Source organism: Metopolophium dirhodum, chromosome 7 (genome assembly GCF_019925205.1).
Source record: "Metopolophium dirhodum isolate CAU chromosome 7, ASM1992520v1, whole genome shotgun sequence".
Taxonomy (NCBI): Eukaryota; Metazoa; Arthropoda; class Insecta; order Hemiptera; family Aphididae; genus Metopolophium; species Metopolophium dirhodum.
In genome coordinates, this window is record NC_083566.1 from 22,184,556 (window position 1) to 22,200,994 (window position 16,439).

Below are 16,439 nucleotides of genomic sequence, written 5' to 3' on the forward strand. Positions count from 1 at the left end.
CCTATCATAAAAAATAAAATGAGGTAGGCACCTTCCAACAGAATTTGTAATAACTAATAAGTAATAACCGTAGGTACAAAAATACGGGCATACGGATTACATACAAAACGGAGATAAAAATTGTCCAAATTTAACAAAAACCAAACTAAAAAATTACTCGGGTATGGATGGAAAAAAAAATCGAAAGTTGGCAAAATAGAAGTTTAGAGTAACTTAAGTTGTATGGGTGGCAACTGTGGAAATCATTCTCTGAGGTATGCAACAGAATATTATACCGATACAACGCGCGTAACACGGGTTTTGTACATATTTTATTATAAATTATTATAAACACGCGGTGCAAAGACGAGGTGCGAGACCCGTAGGTAGCTATATAGTAGACCACATTAATAATAATAATAATAATAATATCATTATTGTGCATTTGTACTCGATTAAACGGAATGGAAAAAAAGTGAAATAAATGATCTCTAAGATTAATGGCTGTAAAACGAGAAACCGAGACGGTGAGACCGTCGCTTGATAATAATATTACAACGTGCGGTCCATTGAAGGGATCACGCGCGCCGCCAACAATGCACACACACACACCGGTGCCTACACGTTTGGTGTCGGCGTGTACTGTCTGTATATAATATGGTACCTAAATACTATACTTATATATTATTATTATATTTTATTCTCCTCTAGAGAATGCATACGACGCATAATAATAATAATATGATGGGTACAATATTGCAGTGCACGCGGTGCTTGCCGCCGTCTAGTCTCCCGCGGGATTCGAGTGTCCGCGCGAGTTCGGTCTCTCGCGACCGTCCATATAATGATATAATAATAATATATATGACACGAAATATCGCCGGACAATGTCCGCGGCGGCCGGTTGGACCCTCCCCCGACAACGCCAACAGATTTGTCTCTCTGACAAGCCGAGGAATGAAAAGAAAACGAAACAAAAGAAATGAAAAGAAATAGCGCGACTTCTGTTGTAGTGTTGTATAATACTCCGCGGTTAAAATTCCCAGAGGAGAAAAAAAAGCGTATATATTATAATATTATAATGATAATATGTCCTTTTCGCGCACACCGATGCGCACACACACCGCGTACCTATTATTATTTCACAATCGCCATCAAACCGCGGTATGGGCACTGCAACCACTGGACCGGTGTGCGTTGGTGTGGTGGTGTGTTGGAGTTGGATAATAATATATTATAATATAATTTATAATATTTAGGTGCCAATGATGCGCAAGGGAACCACAATGATCTGTAGTTGCAGCCTGCAACGGTATTCATAGCTTAGGTTAGGCATATAACATTATAGTGTAACGGCTGTCACATTTCCCTATGTATTATATTATACGCTGCAGCGTAAATATAATGTACCTGAAACTCAGTCACTTCTTGTGAGGTCGTTTCCCCTGCTTCGGAATTTCTGTTTATTCTTCTTATTATTATCGTTATCATTATTATTATTATTAATATTTATTATTTGCCTCGTTATAGTTGTTACCGAATAGTAGAGGTACCTATATTCCGTTCTGGCGTGTCGCCCCGCGGGTCCGTTTGGACTCGCGCACACTTGTTGTTATCGCTGTCAAGACTTCCTCGTCGTTTCGACTACACCGCGGCTAATTGTTCCCGCAACCGCTTGTCACAAACTCACAACTATCTATTATAGATATACTATATAATATATATCATATTATATACATACATAGTATATATGATATTATATACCGTCATAGCAACTGTTTATACGTCCAATCGGTCTGGACCTCCACAAGTTCTGGATATAATATCCATGACACATGTGTTGAGTTATGAAATTTTTGTCTGTACATCAACATTCCACATATTTAAATTTTAAACACTAATTATATTGTTATAAGAGTTCGACTGGAGATACCGGATTCGATTCCTATAACGTAATTTTTACCGTTTAGCGTAAGTGACAGGGTATATGTCGTAGCCACTTCGTGAAATCAATCTTTTCATGTAAAGTTGTCCATTAAACTAGGTGGAAACGGCATTTTACACTTTGTGAAATACAAAAATATTTCACGAAACGGTCACTCTTTTTTTTAGTATGGCTAAATATTCATCAATATTACTGTGTATGTACATACCGATGTAACGTATCATTAGATTAGTAAAAATCTTGTATGGTATTAAATATTATGTCTTAATCAATAATTAACAGTCGTGTTTACTTTCAATAACTAAGAATAATTATAATAATAATAATGGTATGCGATAAATATTTCAAAAATTATTATACATTCTGTTAAATTGGAGTGACTATTTTGTGAAATATTTTCGTACTTCAGGAAGTGCGAAAAAGGCGACGTTTCCATTACATCAAATTTCATGAAGATATCGATTACACAAAGTGACTAAGTATAAGTAGGCCTATACTGCACGGCGAAAGTGCTACGATGAAAAACTCGCATAGCAGGTCGTGGGCACTATATAATTAATGCTATAATATGAGAAAGACTTGTGTTCTCGACTGTCCATGTTATATTTGAAATATACTCGTATAGGTTGGATATACGTATAGGTACGATATTATGTGCGCGTGCTGCAGTATATATTAACGGTGTGTATTACCATCATATACCTATTATTATTATTATTATTATTATACACGAGATGCCGCACACGTGAATTTAAATGCTGTATAATAATATGTAATACCGAGTAAATATGTATGACACATATATTATATATACACACGATATACCTACGATAATAACTAGTCGCACAATATCACGATAATTTTATATTATTTTTAGGCGCATTCGTTAGCGCGGCGGACATCCGATACGATGTTCGCCACCAGAAAAAACGTTTGGAAACCATCCGCAGAATTTGTAAGCCTATACCTATGCCTAAACCTGTGTATACATAATAAATACGTATATTTTAATAGATCGACGGAAATTGGATATATTTCGCGGGCATATATAGGTACTTTATGATATTATATTATTATTATCATCACGACTGGACCATAACTATCCGCACGTATAATAGACCTCACGTATGCGATGAGATTGGACACACGCGGGACCGCAAATGTCGGGAAAACCGGTTCGGGGCCACTCGATTGAGTCGTCGCTGTCGCCTATAATAATGTACTATGTTCCTACATACCGATGAAGTGTTCGAATGGTTTATATTATAATATATAATATACATAATATAGTATATAATACAGTGGGTACCGCCTGTGTGTCCGATTCGCGATTACGTTTCAATAATACGTGTTTAACGAATCGGAAGCGAATTGATAAATCGCCATATAACACCAACATATATTATGGTAATATAATACTTACGCACGTGGTAGGTTAGGTACATTATACGTTATGGTCTGCAGCACCAGTCGAAGACCTGTCTTGTATTGAGTATATTGATGATCGTGAGAATATTGTTCATTCGCACCGCGTTTTGCGTTATTTTTGCGTCGTACGAAATGGACATTAACGTAACACATCGAAACTTCAACAGTATATTAAGTAAGTATAACTAACTGCCATTTAACGAAATTTTCTGATGAATTAAATATTTTTGAGCAAAACAACCAAGTTAGAACCAAATTTATTCATTCTACGTTCAAAAAATTTTTCTACAAAACGAATTTCTTATGTTACCCGCTGGGACTACGTAGCATTCAGGAAATTTCACTGTGACTATAATATAGGAGTGATCAAAGGGTGTAGCGGTACCCTGACCGCAAAAATTTACCCAAATATTAATTTTTTTATTTTTGGCGTTTTATTAAATTATTCTATCATAAATAATTGCTTTAAATTTAAAAAAGTTAATTTTATCCTATATTTTAGTACACATCTAATAAGTCATTTTTTTTAGTTTGGCTAAAAAAAGAATACCTATTATATATCCGTTTTCTAATTGGTTTATGGTCATTTTGATTATAGCAAAAAATAATAATGTCTATATTTTATACAACCAAAATTAGTACAATATTGCATAAGTAATACAGTCTAAATAAAAAAAAAATGCCTATTTTCTTCGGCGGTCTGCTAAATATGAGCATAATATAATATGAGGCCAAAATGATCGAGTCCCGGTGCAAAATGATAAAGTTACTCCACTGTAAATACATATACTATCGTACCTTTATGAATTATTTAAATATATATACCTATGTAAAAAAAAATCAGACACATTTTTGAATCATAAAATCGAAAGTTGTCATCTTGCACGTGTATATCTGGTCGATAAACTGCGACCAAAAATGCATGTTTACATAAAAGTGTAGTACATAATAGTGCATATATTATACAGTGTGATCGTCATAACTATTTAAAAAACATATACTGTAACATATTATTTACCAACAGTGCCTAGTAAAACAGTAATATTATTCGAAGAATTACAATTTGGATTAACGATTTCATTTGAAACAATATTTATTCAATTAAGACGATCGTAAAGCTAAAAATGTTGTATTTAAAGTCATCAATTCTTCTGGCATTTTGATTTTCATGCCATTAAATTTTTATTAAACAATCATGAGCGGAAGCTATTTTAAAAATCTTTTACGACTTTTAAAATTGAAATAGACTTCCAAAATACACGCAATTAAGTATAATATATACCATATTGTATATTATATTTACGTATGTTTTCTGTAGGGCTTCTTGATCGTTTTATGTACATTTTTTATTGTCCATGAAATATGTTTAATTGAATACGTCTGATTTTTGATGTAGTTTTTAATACATCGTTAAATTTAATTTGTATTTGATATTTTGATGCAATGAATTTCAATTCAAAAGTCTATTTCACATTTCCACATAATATACATTCACCAAGCACGCTCGTCCTCGTGTAATCCATTAATAATGAATTTATTCAAATTCTGATTTTTGTAATTTTTATATATATTTAAAGACCGTATTTTCAAATTCTTGAATTCTTTTTTAGGATTTTAGGAAGTGTCCTGTAGTGATAAAAACTTCTATCTTTCAAACGAATATCCCCAGTTTTTACTGTAAATTATTTAGTTAAATATTTTTTGAAAAATTTGATGTACCTAAGTAGGTATCTAATTCAAAATGCAAGCGGATATAGTGTTGCTGTTACTAAAATGTTTTTAGTAAGAATAATAGGTAGTCTAAAATTGGTATACAAACATATAAAATAGATATATTAATATTGTATCTAGTATTTATTATACTTGGATAATTTTTACAAATTATTAATGTTGATAGATTGATTTAATCACTATAGTTTTCAAAGCACTACAACCCCAATATCTTCCAAACCCATTATCATTAACCTTTTATTCTTATTACACATAAAGGACTTGAGGACCTAGTGACCTACCTTGGTAAGCTAATAGCTATGACTAATAAAAAAATAAATTATAAGATATTCTTAGAAATAAATTCTGGCAAAATGATACTCAGAATCGTTTTTCGTGTGTCATGATTTATCCTTGAATTAATATTTCAAACTCATTGTTATTTATTTTATTCCTTAAACTATACCTACCTATACTCAACGACGACAAACACTAGAAACCTGCAGCTATACAGCATAGCGACTTCTCCGGTTTTTCATACTACTGTTAAATTTGAATTATTACACAGAGATTAATATGGGTGGAGTCCAATATTACGGTAATGATATGTCCATAATTATATTGTCGCTAGTTAACCTGGATAATTTAATGGCGATGATAATATAATTATTATTGAATGCTAATATACTATAAAAGCATGCTTATGCGAAATGTCAATACTATTATATATTATATAAATTGTATTAATTTATTGTAAGTATTAACTATTAAATACTAATCTATTCACGTTAAAATGTTAAATAATATCCTATACTATTCTCGACTACGTTCTGTACGTCCATGTAGTAAATTATTCTTCGATACATATTTTTCAACGCGTCGAACTATTTACACTCGAAATATGCTCACGTGATCCAGGAGTGTTAATAGTTCCATATAGGTATATATATCTCGTACATGATCTCAAGTATCTATCCGTGTCATAAACAAAATTAATTTGTTTTTGTCTTATCTAAATGTCTTTTTCAGATTTCATGATAGATTATAGGTAGTACTAGTACAATAAATGTCAAGGTCTTCTACTCTGCGTTCAATTATTAAGCATTTTTTTTTTGTGTTGTTTTAATATTCAAGAACTAATAATTTTTGATTCTAATTAAATAATGTCAGTATTGTTACTAAACGTGCCAATTTTGTTTTTATTGTGACCATTATTATTTTATTTTGAATGAATTAATATAGAGTAAGTTATTAAATATAATATATAGTGCTTAAAATGTTTCAAGTAGTACTTTCGAGATTGGATATTCATTCAAATTGATATTTCGATGATTTTTTATTTATATCAGTAACTTCCTTGGACGTAAGAAAAAATAACCGTCGAATAATTTTGAAAAATCTCAGTGGCTTAAATCAAACATTGAGTAGTAATGTATTCGTCGTATTAGGATTAAACTTTTGAATTGTTTTCTCTTTAATTTACCAAAATAAATAATCATTACATTAAAGGGTTATGTATAGATACCACTAGTATACCTACTATTTGGTCAATGGACCATGTATAATGTAGATGATAACAATTTATTAAACTATGATCCAATTTGTTTGTATTTAAAAACATAACTACTATACAGTATACACACTCGTACAAAGTTACTTTAAACTTTTAAAGAAACATTCAAACTTACGAATACTACCTTGAAAATTGTATAGGAACACATAACACGTGAGGGCTTTTACAAGTGTATACCTATATATTTACCTTATCAAATTAAAAATCAATTAGCGTCTATAAATCAAACTATATCATAATTCGTAATTTGTGTTGGCGAATATTATATTTAATTTATAATAATATAATACCTAACGTATAACCGCGTGTTTGTCGGCCCATTGTAGTGGGACGATGTTTGTCGGAAATAATATTGAAATTAAGTCAAGGTTATCTTTTAGACACTCGTGGGTTTAAAGACACAAAGTTTATTACTTTATTACATTAATATATTGTGTTGTCATTACTTAACAGATTTTTTCTACCAATTGCATTTTAATGTAGGTATATGCGAGTACCTATATAATATTTCACATGGATATATTTTATTATATTATACACCATATTATAAGAGGCTTATAAGGATATTAAACGCACAAACAATTTTTTTTTAATACATAGTCCGAAAACTGAAGGATAGATTTAACATCGAAATTTGTAGTAAAAACAATCACTAGAAATGTAATTTAGACATTGTTATATTTAGTGATAATTCCTAATGTATAATATCATTCTAATGTCATCTGTATATACATCATACACTATTAATTTAATATAATATTAATTTTGTTCTACCAACAGTAAACGTCGAGCGATAACAAAGCATATAATAATCCTATAGGCTATAACGGTATGATATGTCCTAAAGCTGCCATGGATCGGCCACATAGGCGCAATTCGGGGGGAGCTTGGGAGTGCCCCACTGATTACTTTAGCCCACATTTATCTAGCACCCAGATAAATTTAACTCAAATTGCGCATATGATCGGCAAAACAAAACGCAAACACATTATTGAAAATAAACTATTTTTTATTGAAGAAATGATCCGGATGAATCTGCGTTGCAATTTCCGCACCAGCTAGGACATAAACGTATAATAGGAATCACGTACGCACCGCATGAAACCTGTTGTGGTTCGCTTATTGCTACAAAGTCGTTTGAAGTTTACATTCGCTAATTATGATATATATAATATACAATATCGAGTTCAACTACAGCAACGCACGCAATACTATATTAATAATAATATTATGTTAGTTAATAATCCGGCTGGAATCGACTGAAAGTATTCTATGTGAATGGGTCACTGAAAATGAATGGAATCCATGCGATTTTATGATCGGATATCGGATATAATCGGTATATTAATTTGCTTACTTAAGAGCTAAAAATTTGTTTTTTTTCTATTTTATTTAAAAATATTTTTATCGGTTTACTGACCCTAAGATAACGTCATTAGATATCGTAAAGCACTAAAGCGTGTATTTTATATTTTTATAATGTAGAGGTATCTACTATATAGTGTTACTTCGCGTATAGTAGTACTTATACAGCATTGCTGCACTATATTATCATCATATAACTATATAAGACATAAACTATAAATATCTAGCACAGTTTAAGATTAAACATTAGTGCGTGTAGTATTAAAAAAATGTGGGCAAGTGGGTGTCGCTCTGCTGTACAGTAGATTACAAGTGGGTCACTGTAATGGGTGGTGTTAAATTTTATTTCAATGATAGAATTTCATTGTTTAAGAAAAACGATTCTAGTAGGCGAAGACGGTCAGGCAGCCTATGATAATTGATATTACTAAGTATATTTGATGATATTATTGCGAATAAAGTTATTTATATATAAACTATTTACGTGGAATCTTGTTTTAAATTTTCAATCCTTAGCTATAAAAGTTTAATATTTTATAAATTTTTAAATACAAAATAATTATTAAATTTTAAATTTGATAAATTTTGTTAAAATTTGAACTTTAAATGCTTATAAAAAAAACTGTGCCTATGTATTTCTAATATTTTTCAACTGCTATTGTAACAATATATCAGGAGCCTTGTACATTTTAACGCTTTTTGGCCCAACAAATAAAACTTTATTGATATTCATAGAAAAAAAAAAACTAGGTTTGAGTTTGTTAAATTTAATAACAGTTTACTTCGGGTTCGTAAAATCACTTTATTTATGATATTTTATAACATATGAACTAATTGCAACGTTAATCCAACATACGCCATGTGCCCATGTACCTGAATAAACTAAATAAATATTAAATACCGGTGATGATAGTAGCAGCAATTTCCACTCACGCGGCAATCGTATATAATACATTGCGCCTACATCACGGCATCGGTTTATTTTTCTTGATTTTAAATTGATTTCTTTTTTCATACAATTTCCTATTCATCATTGCCTTAGTACATTCTGTGCGACACGTTATTATTTATTATCATATAACGCATATATTATGTAGGTAGGTAAACGCGAACCTATGATATTATATTATAGGTAGGTACAAGCACGACGGAGACGATTCCGCTGCCAGCGCCACTATAATCTTATTATGACGGTCCGCCGCTCGGTGGTCGTGCGCCTAATTGAAACGATCCGAACGTCACGCGTCATAAACTTCGTTTATTACTTAAATATTGTTATTATTATTATAATATCTCTTACCGGGTGGAACCGTGGTATAATGGGCACACACACCGCGGTTGGTCGTCGCGCGGGTAACAAACGATTGACCGTATAAACGTCATTAATTAATTGATATCCCACTGGCGTGCGTCTCCGCGTGCCGCAGTTGTTGTCGCGACTCGACTCCGATGCGGTTCACCCCCGTAGGTAGGTATACTGTGCGGTATAATGTGACCTGTACACGGTCATAAATATATATATATATAATATAAGCATTCAGCTAATCCGTGTACCATAGTATACAGGGTGTGTCTTGACGGGTTCGGTCTGGTATACATTCCCAGACTACTTAACATTCAATTTTACCTACTTATTTATATAAAGGCATTGTGGGAACTCAGCTTTCAAACCCCACGCGCGGCACTCGAACACGGCAATAGTATGTTGAAAATTGGACTACATGATGTTATGTTTATACATATATAGGTAAATGTATGTGACTGACGATTGGTGACAATGCACGGTGACAATACGACGGGAATGATTAACGATTTTACTTTTAAAATATTTACCTAAAGCAAAGTTTGTAATTATAATTATTTCGAGTTATATGGTAAACCGAAAAATATTTAAAATGTGACCCTCGGTGCAATAATTTTCAAAAAATAATAGTTGGAAAACAAATCATCGGCTGGAACAAACATGGCGTGACACCCTGTACCGGCAAGTCCGAGTACAATAAAAAACGGGTTACAGCGGGGTACGTTTGCGTGTCCACGTGCCGACCGGCGGAAAACAACTTGATAAACGCGTACTCCGTGCATATAATAACAATAATGATGATAATAATAATAATACAATATGGACATAATTTTATTACCGTCGTGATATATTGTGGGTACGTTTGTACGCCGGCCGTACGCGTGTATAATATAAATTAATTATCGACGATTTATTAACGCGACTGTTTAGACGTTTTTTTTCTCCCTTCCCTATACGTGTGGGGTGGCCCGAACGACCACAGTGTTTATATACTTTCTCGTCATACTGACGTAATATTAAAATAATATCCGAGCTTCGTGGACCGTGGTAAACGAATTCACGTAAATAACATATTAATATTATAATTTAATATTATTGTATATTACTATATCATACGCGTAAGAGTGATATAAAGGGTTAGCCGCACCGATTAAAAGACGAACCGAAGGCGTTTCGTTATTTACCAATTTTGTACATAACGTATTGTTACTTGTTGTCATGATCAAATCTCATTAGCCACAGGTGATCGAAAATTTCTGATCGGAGAAAAGTTAGGATTACTAAACGCCTCGTCTGTTCTTCCCGCCCCTCGGGTCTTGCGTGGTAGGCATATATCGTATAGTATAGACAAGGCTGTAATCGTGTTACACTTGTTACAGTTTCTTTTTTAATTCGAACTGTTATTTATAGTCTATATATACATATCATAACATATATTAAACCATGCGTAGTTCAGATATACAGTTCAGTTTAGACTTGGTATTTTAAAGTTTTATACTTCGAACATTTCAATGCAAAACCTTGTATACTTCCCCACCAGTCCCAAACAGTTTATGGAAATATATTGGATGTTTTCAGTGGAAAATGTACGACATTTTGTTTTTTTTTTGGCACACTGATACACAGTGCAATTTAATTCAATATAGTTTAAAAGGCGAAGGAATTATTATGTTCAAACCTATAAGTTAGTAAGGACGATAATCATAACTGTACCTACATAACTATATTATGTATTATCGTTTATCTGTGTAACTTGAAATATTATGAATTTAATTTACTTTTTAGAATTGATTGCTAATAATTAATGAGTAATAACCTATATTTCGATGAATATACTGAGAATTAAATATTTGGTTTATCTTCCATATAGTATATACCTCTTTTTTGTGGTTTATCATAAAATAATTTGAGTATAACGAGAAGTTGAATGATTTATTTTATGGTCTTAGTTGTATTATGTATATAGCATTAAAAATGGTTGTAAAACATGCGCATCGTATTGTATTTTAAAATAAAGTAATACGTTTGAGTACAGAATGACCCTATAATTTAATTCTAACTTAAAACGATCGTTTATATAGGATAGATGTGGCTCATTTATTTTAATTTCATATAGGTACAGACTCAATGCAAATTTCAAATAATGCATGAGAATAAATTATTTTTCCTTTAAAAGAGGATGCATTGTACAATATTACATTATGAAAATACTCTTAACTCTATTAATAATTATTGAAATATCGTAAAAATAAACGTAAAAACACGGTTAATGTTCTTACCTTTAAATTGTATAATAGGTCAATTCACTCTATAGTATTAAAGCTATAATCGGTTCTGTCGAACACAATTGTTTTGGTATGCTGTATGCTGTATGTTTGTAAGATGGACTATGGAGACAACACATTCAGGTGTGGTGTCCCCTTAAGATTTAAGTAGAATTTGGTGAGTTATGAAGAGAAACATATAGTTGTATATTATTTTACCTGCAACGTTATGTTTTACTAATTAAATATAAGAACGTTTTTATCTACTCTAAAAACTATTTTAATGTATTATAATTTAGTATCGTAACATGTTTCTTTCGAAGTAGACATTTTGTTTCTAGTTAAATAAAATTAATTTTATTGATGCTCTTAATTTTCTTAATCACTTATTTGGAAAATATTTAACAAACTCACGGGACATTATGATACCTAAGCTGTTCTATAAAAGCATTTTTTCTACTAATGCGATTCGTTAATAAATATAGAACTTAACACAACATATCACTTTTCTATATACACAAAATAGTTGCCAGTGGGATTTTCTACGTTTTCTACGCAACGAAACCTAAAAGACCTCGTATAATATCTACCTAATTATATAAATGTATATTGTGAACAAGGACGAGTTTAACAAATGTTGACGTACATGCGTGTGTTTGTGTTTGTGTGTGTGTGTTAGTGTATGCACGCTATCAGCGTATGTGTAAAATATGTGTGTGGTGCTTTTAAAAATATAATTTTAATGATATAATATAATCACCATATTATATAGTTTGTTCAGCCTGAAAAATGAAGCATACTTTAGAATCATTAGTCATAATTATTATTTCTGATCGGATTTCAACGGATTACCCTCACGTAGAACGTGATAATACGATATACCTGTTATTCGTTTGAATTTTCGAATGCTTCCATTTATACACGCACACTGCGACATATTATACTATATATGCTATTATATACTTATGTATACGATGTGTACGTAACTCTTTTGTGTGCGGAATCCGCATCGTCGGGAAAGCGTCGTTTAAAGTCGTTATGACCGGAAATTTTTCAAATAAGGGGAGAACATAACATTATTATTATAAATGGACGCGGTCTTAACGTATATCAACTCATCGGGCGGTATTGTGTGAAAATGAAAAACGCGCCGCATTATACACGTTATACACGCATATACGTTTTCGTCGCGTTGTTTGTCAACGGTATAATATTATGTACCCATCTTATTCTTATATATTATATTACGTGCTTTGATATAATAATATATAAATCCGTTGGTTTACGGAGAAGCGATTCCGCCCGCCGCTCTGCAAACGCATCTTGGGATAAAGGTCATAAAACGATATGAAGGTAGGTACAATACGAGTACAATGCGTCCGGCAATTTCACTTTTTAGACGCCTCTATATATAGTATTTTCTATTATTTTCTTGAAAGCCCGTGTAATTCGGTCGTAATCGTAAAATACTCGCACAGGGTGATATATAAAAAAAAAAAACTAAATAAACACGCGTTTTTGTTCACGGTGACGGGACATACACATAAAGTTTGTTTTTGGATATAAAAATGTAAGCTGCAATGCGTATCTATATAATAATAATATGTGTGTGCATGTGTGTGTGTGTTTTAATCACGGTCAGTGGTCGGTGTGTGGCGGTGCCGGTTTCTATCTATATAATATAATAGCTGGTGTCAATTTGAGTAAAATTCCTGAATCCCACTCGAGATCGGAACAATACTTTGGGGTTTAGATAAGGATAAGTGTTTTATTATTTTCCCTTTAAATTCAAATTTGTGTTAATGAGCTTGGGAGTCACGTATAAATATGTTCTCGTACACACACATAAACATATTTTATATATTATATACATACTGACGAACCGGTTGCCGCACAGGAACCTTATGGTACTATTTTTCTGACCGGCAACTATATTATAATAATATTATATGCATTTAATATTCTAATCGATTTCGAACATAGGCGCCTCCTTTTTACCGACAGTTATTATTCTTTTGACTCGGATGCTTTAAATGCAACCGCCAACCGCCCCCTTCTATAATAAACGTTTTCGGTTACATCAATGATGATGATAATAATAATAATAATATTATTATATTTTTTTTATATGGATCGTCGTTAGAAACTTATATAAGTAATAACAATAATAATAATAATAGTAACTATTCGACTCGTTAGCCTTAACACGGCCTCCTCTCTATAATGGACTCATTTACGTAGTGAAATATGTCTATGATATTCACGTTACAGGACAGTCGAAAACAATTTTGCTATACCTATAATATGAATATCCGGTTTTAACAACTGCAATATTATACAAAACTATCGAAGGGACTCATTTGGTCATTAAATATTATATAATATAAACGCTTACGATAATCTCAATTATTATGTATTTATTTTAATTTTTTTTTCACACAACAGACAAAGTCGAATGGCAAAACATGTGAAAGATGTTTTCGTGTTTTATGTTATGTTATGGGTACATTTATTGTTAAATTTTATTACGTTAAAATAATATATTAACTATGATCTTGAGTTAGTTCGCCTTAAGCTGCCACGAGTTCCTACACACATATTACCTATAAATAGAGGAGCTTAAAATATGTCTACCATAAAGACATAATATTATTATATATTTTTATATTTTTACTAAAATATTTATACATATAAAAGTACAGTTTAGCATTACAATATACGATATAATAGCTAACGGAATGGCATAAACGTCACGGATTGAATATATAACTTATTACAGCAGTTATATGTGTATTTTATTATATTCTATTATACGACAAAAAAGTATGTTTTTCAGATTCCAGAATAATAGACCCTACATTTATCAGCGCAATAGCAATTATTATTTAGAAAATACTAATTATTCGAGATTATAACCTGTCCTATTTATTACGTTATGAAAAAATATTTCAACTAAATAATTTAAGCCAATCACAATTGTGGGGAATTATTATTAAAACCAATCGGCTTATATTTTGTTTACTGTGGATTATAATTATATGGCGTTACCATGATGTTGATCACTACGAAGATGCGAACACAATACAAAAAACCTATGCACTACTTTACCATAATATTGTTATTGTATAGGTACAATAACATTAGGTACCTATATCTATAGATGTATATTTATCGTAATTCGGCTCTATTAAAAACGATAGTATAAAAAATCCACCGTGTAACTACATAATTATGATCGATCAACGCCTTTAATTAGACAGGAGTAATTCGCGATTAAGTAGGTACGTGATGTAGGTATATTAGAATTTTGATAACATTTACATGTTATGCCAGATCGTCGGAAAAATAATATATATATATCTATTTTTTGGCGCCACATTATCACAGTATATACGGTTGTCATTATAACGCAAATATGTATACCTATACCTATATAGTACCGCACTATTTAATCGTCATTCTGTATAACCACTACGATAATTTGTATAATATTGTAATAAGATCTTTATGCCAAAACTTTTTACTAAACAATGGAACGTGTCACGCGTATATAAATAAGTATAAATTGGCGCCAGGCGCCCAGGTGGTGTACATTCACTAAACTACAATATAATACACGTACATACATTTTATTTACCACAAATTATACACTTGTATCGTGCATACGTGCATTATTATAATATATATTGAAGAGTTTATGAACATTTATATTTTTTTTTTTCAGTTATCCTGCAAAGAACTTCGGTGAACATGGGACAGCTAAACATCCAAGGCGTAGCGACGTGTATGTACTTGTGCATGGACGCATGCGGCTTACTTTATGGCTCGGTAAGGCAATCACGCATACTATAATAATGTATAGCCACAAATTACAATCTACACATTATTATTATTATATATTTACATTATAATATTATGATAGCATTATGATAATATCGAAACCCGGCCTCGACTTAAGTAGTGACGCAATCGCGTATTATAATACAATATATAGAAACTTAAATCTTTAAAAACAAAAAAGATGATCGCGGCTCGTATAATAATGCGCTTGTTTATCGAACTATCGTTTTTCCTTTGTAATTAAATAACGATGATAAAGCGATATACCATTATAGGTAACGGCTGGTTTAATATCACAACATGGTAGAACGCGATCGCGCGTGTGCGTGTTTTCTATACATCTTATCGAGCAGCTTTACAGCCTATTTGTGACAATTATGTACTCTGTTATAGTCGCATCACTGCCCGCAGCAGTGATTTTTTTCTCATACAAACCGCCATATTTTTATAGTTATAAGTACACATTGTAAATACAACGTATATTATATCGTAGGTATACTCAGGGGCGTATTTTCAGTTTTTTTTTCGGCTGTGCAAGGTTCCAAGCAGGCCATTTTGAAATTTCACCAGGTCATATGAATATAGATATACCAGCTATATTCATTATCCTGCTTTTAATTTTTTCTATAGATCATGGACCGTATAAATACTCAACATAAATGGCAAAGAGCAATATTTAAAAACAAAACGATAATAAATAATTGATTACTTACTTAGTCTGTGAATACTGAAAACCAAAAAATAATATGCATAAAATGCATACAATTCTCGAAAAAGATAAATGCAGAAAAAAAATTAAAACCCACAATATTATAATTATTTTTATTAATTGTCATAATTATATTTTATACTTATACAAGCAACATTCTATAAAAAAATAATAATTATATTTAAGAAAAATATATTAGGTACTTAATTTCAATAATATAATAATATATTTTAGCTATCGTTAGATTTTACATTTATCAGTTCATTACTGTTGTCACTTATCAGTTGCCTATAAACTACCGTCAACTGTACAACGTAAAAAAC

The 16,439-nt window shown here is 31.5% G+C and overlaps 1 protein-coding gene across 1 annotated transcript in view; it reads left to right on the plus strand.

Annotated features, from left to right (window-relative positions):
* LOC132949415 (uncharacterized) overlaps nucleotides 1–16,439 on the plus strand; it is a 76,590-nt gene that overhangs the window by 36,143 nt on the left and 24,008 nt on the right. The window contains exon 2 of the mRNA XM_061020293.1: nucleotides 15,292–15,395. Within this exon, the coding sequence (XP_060876276.1) occupies nucleotides 15,292–15,395 (104 nt within the window). The remainder of the gene's footprint in view (nucleotides 1–15,291; nucleotides 15,396–16,439) is intronic.